This window comes from Penaeus vannamei, chromosome 10 (genome assembly GCF_042767895.1).
Source record: "Penaeus vannamei isolate JL-2024 chromosome 10, ASM4276789v1, whole genome shotgun sequence".
In the NCBI taxonomy this organism is placed as follows: Eukaryota; Metazoa; Arthropoda; class Malacostraca; order Decapoda; family Penaeidae; genus Penaeus; species Penaeus vannamei.
In genome coordinates this window covers 17739160-17744159 of record NC_091558.1, presented here as the reverse complement: position 1 = coordinate 17744159, position 5000 = coordinate 17739160, and the positions used below count along the sequence as shown (strand labels likewise).

Sequence of the window (5000 nt, the reverse complement as noted above, 5' to 3'; positions counted from 1 at the left end):
CCACGAGTCGACTGCGGCGGGAATCTCGGTGCTCCGCAGGTACTTGATGCGCCCCCGACGGCCGGCCTGGAGCACCTCGTAGAACGTGCCCGATTTGACGCTCTGGCAGGGAGGGTGTGTGTAAAGCGTGATGATTGGCTAATGGAGGTTGGATTTTGATTAAAAGCGAGCCATGTTTTGTGCATTTCTTTATAATTTTGATGTGGATAATCTCGTTTTCGTTTGTATTTACTATTTCTTTCCATATTTTTTATATAAAAAAAACTTGGTAACTCGATTATCCTTTTCCATATATCAGCGAGAGAGAGAGAGAGAGAGAGAGAGAGAGAGAGAGAGAGAGAGAGAGAGAGAAAGAAAGAGAAAGAGAAAGAGAGAGAGAGAGAGAGAGAGAGAGAATCAAAATCAAAACAAAAATTCCCGCGCACTCACATTCAGATACTGAACGTAGGCGGTATTAGCCTCCCAGATCATGCCCGTGTCCGAATCGTCCAGCACGGCGCGCAGGCTCTGGAAAGGCTGAGGAACGTGGCGCACGGCGAGGAGGGACATGAGGTTGCCCGCGTAGCTCCTCACGATCACCAGCGTTGCAATCATCCACGCTGCGGCCACCTGACGTCTCCAGCCAGGGGTACCAACCACCGATTCGTCTGGTGGAAGGGGGTAGGGAGGGGAACAGGGGTAGGGAGGGGTCGTAAGGGGAACAGGGGTAGGGAGGGGTCGTAAGGGAAACGAGAGCAGGGAGGGGGAAGGTAGGGTGGTGGGGAAGAAGGAACAGGAGAAGGGAGGTGGGGAAGAGGGAACAGGGGTAGGGAGGTGGGAAGAGGGAATAGGGGTAGGGAGGTGGGGAAGAGGGAACAGGGGTAGGGAGGTGGGGAAGAAGGAACAGAAGAAGGGAGGTGGGGAAGAAGGAACAGGGGTAGGGTGGTGGGGAAGAGGGAACAGGAGAAGGGAGGTGGGGAAGAAAGAACAGGAGAAGGGAGGTGGGGAAGAGGGAACAGGGGTAGGGTGGTGGAGAAGAGGGAACAGGGGTAGGAAGGTGGGGAAGAAGGAACAGAAGAAGGGAGGTGGGGAAGAGGGAACAGGGGTAGGGAGGGGTAGGGAGGTGGGGAAGAAGGGACAGGGGTAGGGAGGTGGGAAGAGGGAACAGGGGTAGGGTGGTGGGGAAGAAAGAATAGGAGAAGGGAGGTGGGGAGGAGGGAACAGGGGTAGGGTGGTGGAGAAGAGGGAACAGGGGTAGGGAGGTGGGGAAGAAGGAACAGAAGAAGGGAGGTGGTGAAGAGGGAACAGGGGTAGGGAGGGGTAGGGAGGTGGGGAAGAAGGAACAGGGGTAGGGAGGTGGGGAAGAGGGAACAGGGGTAGGGAAAATAGGAGTAGAGAGGTGGGGAAGAGGGAACAGGGGTAGGGAGGTGGGGAAGAGGGAACAGGGGTAGGGAGGTGGGGAAGAGGGAACAGGTGTAGGGAGGTGGGGAAGAAGGAACAGAAGAAGGGAGGTGGGGAAGAGGGAACAGGGGTAGGGAGGTGGGGAAGAGGGAACAGGGGTAGGGAGGTGGGGGAGAGGGAACAGGGGTAGGGAGGTGGGGAAGAGGGAACAGGGGTAGGGAGGTGGGGAAGAAGGAACAGAAGAAGGGAGGTGGGGAAGAGGGAACAGGGGTAGGGAGGCGGGGAAGAGGGAACAGGGGTAGGGAGGTGGGGAAGAGGGAACAGGGGTAGGGAGGTGGGGAAGAAGGAACAGAAGAAGGGAGGTGGGGAAGAGGGAACAGGGGTAGGGAGGGGTAGGGAGGTGGGGAAGAAGGAACAGGGGTAGGGTGGTGGAGAAGAGGGAACAGGGGTAGGGAGGCGGGGAAGAGGGAACAGGGGTAGGGAGGTGGGGAAGAGGGAACAGGGGTAGGGAGGTGGGGAAAAAGGAACAGAAGAAGGGAGGTGGGGAAGAGGGAACAGGGGTAGGGAGGGGTAGAGAGGTGGGGAAGAGGGAACAGGGGTAGGGATGGGTAGGGAGGTGGGGAAGAGGGAACAGGGGTAGGGAGGTGGGGAAGAGGGAACAGGGGTAGGGAGGTGGGGAAGAAGGAACAGAAGAAGGGAGGTGGGGAAGAGGGAACAGGGGTAGGGAGGTGGGGAAGAGGGAACAGGGGTAGGGAGGTGGGGGAGAGGGAACAGGGGTAGGGAGGTGGGGAAGAAGGAACAGAAGAAGGGAGGTGGGGAAGAGGGAACAGGGGTAGGGAGGCGGGGAAGAGGGAACAGGGGTAGGGAGGTGGGGAAGAGGGAACAGGGGTAGGGAGGTGGGGAAGAAGGAACAGAAGAAGGGAGGTGGGGAAGAGGGAACAGGGGTAGGGAGGGGTAGGGAGGTGGGGAAGAAGGAACAAGGGTAGGGTGGTGGAGAAGAGGGAACAGGGGTAGGGAGGCGGGGAAGAGGGAACAGGGGTAGGGAGGTGGGGAAGAGGGAACAGGGGTAGGGAGGTGGGGAAAAAGGAACAGAAGAAGGGAGGTGGGGAAGAGGGAACAGGGGTAGGGAGGGGTAGAGAGGTGGGGAAGAGGGAACAGGGGTAGGGATGGGTAGGGAGGTGGGGAAGAGGGAACAGGGGTAGGGAGGTGGGGAAGAGGGAACAGGGGTAGGGAGGTGGGGAAGAAAGAATAGGAGAAGGGAGGTGGGGGAGAGGGAACAGGGGTAGGGAGGTGGGGGAGAGGGAACAGGGGTAGGGAGGTGGGGGAGAGGGAACAGGGGTAGGGAGGTGGGGGAGAGGGAACAGGGGTAGGGAGGTGGGGGAGAGGGAACAGGGGTAGGGAGGTGGGGGAGAGGGAACAGGGGTTGGAAGGGGTAAGGTGAACAGGGGTAGGAAGGGGTAGGGAGGTGGGGAAGAAGGGACAGGGGTAGGGAGGTGGGGAAGAAGGGACAGGGGTAGGGAGGTGGGGAAGAAGGAACAGGGGTTGGAAGGGGTAAGGTGAACAGGGGAAGGGAGGGGGTGTAAGGGGAATAGGGGTATGGAAGGGTAGGGAGGTGGGGAAGAGGGAACAGGGGTGGGGAGGGTTGGGGGTGGTTAGGGCAGGTATATGAGGTAGTTTAATGCAGGTGGGTTGAAGTGTGAGCGGATAGAGTGATGTGTGGAGGTATGATATAAGTATCTTATATATATATACATATATATATATATATATATATATATATATATATATATATATATATATATATATATATATATATATATATATATATATATATATATATATATATATATATATATATATATATATATATATATATATATATATATATATATATATAGAGAGAGAGAGAGAGAGAGAGAGAGAGAGAGAGAGAGAGAGAGGAGAGAGAGAGAGGAGAGAGAGAGAGAGAGAGAGAGGGATATTCAGGGGAAAATATATCCAAAAAGTCAGTTATTCATAACAATTACTCAGATACCAGCGAATATTATGGCGCATGTTGTTGGCCATAATTAAATCGATTCATTCCCCTCTCATGAATTCCCGGAACGAAGAAAAAACAAAGAAATGCAACTGAATCACTGTAAAAAAAATTAAATCAGAAAAAAACACCGTAAAGCCTCTTACCTTGCTGCAGGAGGACACGAAAATAGCCGAAATACCCGTCGCTCGACCCGCCGCCCGACCCGAGAGCCTCGGGGGTGACCGCGGACAGCACGAAGGTGGCCGCCGTCACCAGCAGGAGACAGGCCAGCAGCGCCGCCCACACGCCCGCCGTCAGAGGGAAGAGGAAGCCCCAGGGGTCCACCTCGGGCCGCCCACGCCCCGCCATGATGCGGATGTAGTCGATGAGGATGGGCGCGGTGTACTCGATCACCTCGTTCCTGCTGGGCGTGATGCCGAAGGGACCCAGGCCGAGCTGCGCCTCCTGAGGAGGGAAAGGGGATAGGTAAAGATTGATGAGCATATACGTATATACATACAAATATATATATATATATATATATATATATATATATATATATATATATATATATGTATATATATGTATATAATATATATATATATATATATATACACATATATACATATATATATATTATATACATATATATATATATACACATATATACATACATACATACATACATACATACATATGTATATATATATATATATATATATATATATATATATATATATATATATATATATATATATATATATATATATATATATATGTATATGTACACACAAACACACACACATACATACATATATAAATACATATATGTATATGCATTTACATGCACACACAAACACACATCCACGCGCGCGCGCGCGCGTGGGTGTGTGTGTGCGTTCATGTATATCGATATCAAAATTAGAACTACATAACTTTGGTCTTTGATACTTGAAGAGAACAAGCTATGTCTCTGAATGAGGGTTCATTTCATTCGAAAATCGGTACAAGTAACTTTTTCCTTTCGTTCGCTGACCTTACCTTCCTGGTGACGACGCCAACCATGCCCGTCCATGACCCATCCTCCTTCTTGGTGCCCCATGACCCATCTGGGGGCCTGACAAAGCTGTACCTGAAAAGAAAAAAGAAATTGAATGAAGGACTGTGGAAAATCTACGGTCACGGGGAATCACATTTCACTTAGAGCAGTTTAGCTTTGTTTGGCAGTAAACGATTTTCTTAGGTTAACTAAAACTTCTTTTTACATTTTTTTATGTATTGATGATAATGGAATCTACTCTCAAAAGGAATTGTATTTCCTTTCAGCATGAAATTCAACTGTGAGTTCAGGATTGATGACACTGCGTATTCCGTGACAACTGACAAGGAATAGCCTAAATTTCTAATACTAATATTATTATATAATCTTTTGACCATGCATCATGTACCACAGCTTGCCCACGCCTGTGCAGTTATCCAGGGTGGTAAATAAAAGACTAAACTAAACTAAAACTAATACGGAATCAGCTGATAAAACGTTTGAAATTTCTCTAAATATGTATCTGAATGAGAGACAAAACAGGTTACTGTAGTGATAATG

General features: G+C 50.2%; 1 protein-coding gene across 1 annotated transcript in view; it reads right to left on the bottom strand.

The window, feature by feature from the left end:
• The window catches only part of LOC113807974 (probable glutamate receptor), a 9158-nt gene that overhangs the window by 2778 nt on the left and 1380 nt on the right, over window positions 1-5000 (bottom strand). The window contains exons 5-8 of the mRNA XM_070126060.1: window positions 4442-4532; window positions 3565-3865; window positions 430-647; window positions 1-102 (exon numbers count right to left, since the gene is read on the bottom strand). The exon at window positions 1-102 is cut by the window's left edge and continues 79 nt beyond it. Of these exons, the coding sequence (XP_069982161.1) occupies window positions 1-102; window positions 430-647; window positions 3565-3865; window positions 4442-4532 (712 nt within the window). The remainder of the gene's footprint in view (window positions 103-429; window positions 648-3564; window positions 3866-4441; window positions 4533-5000) is intronic.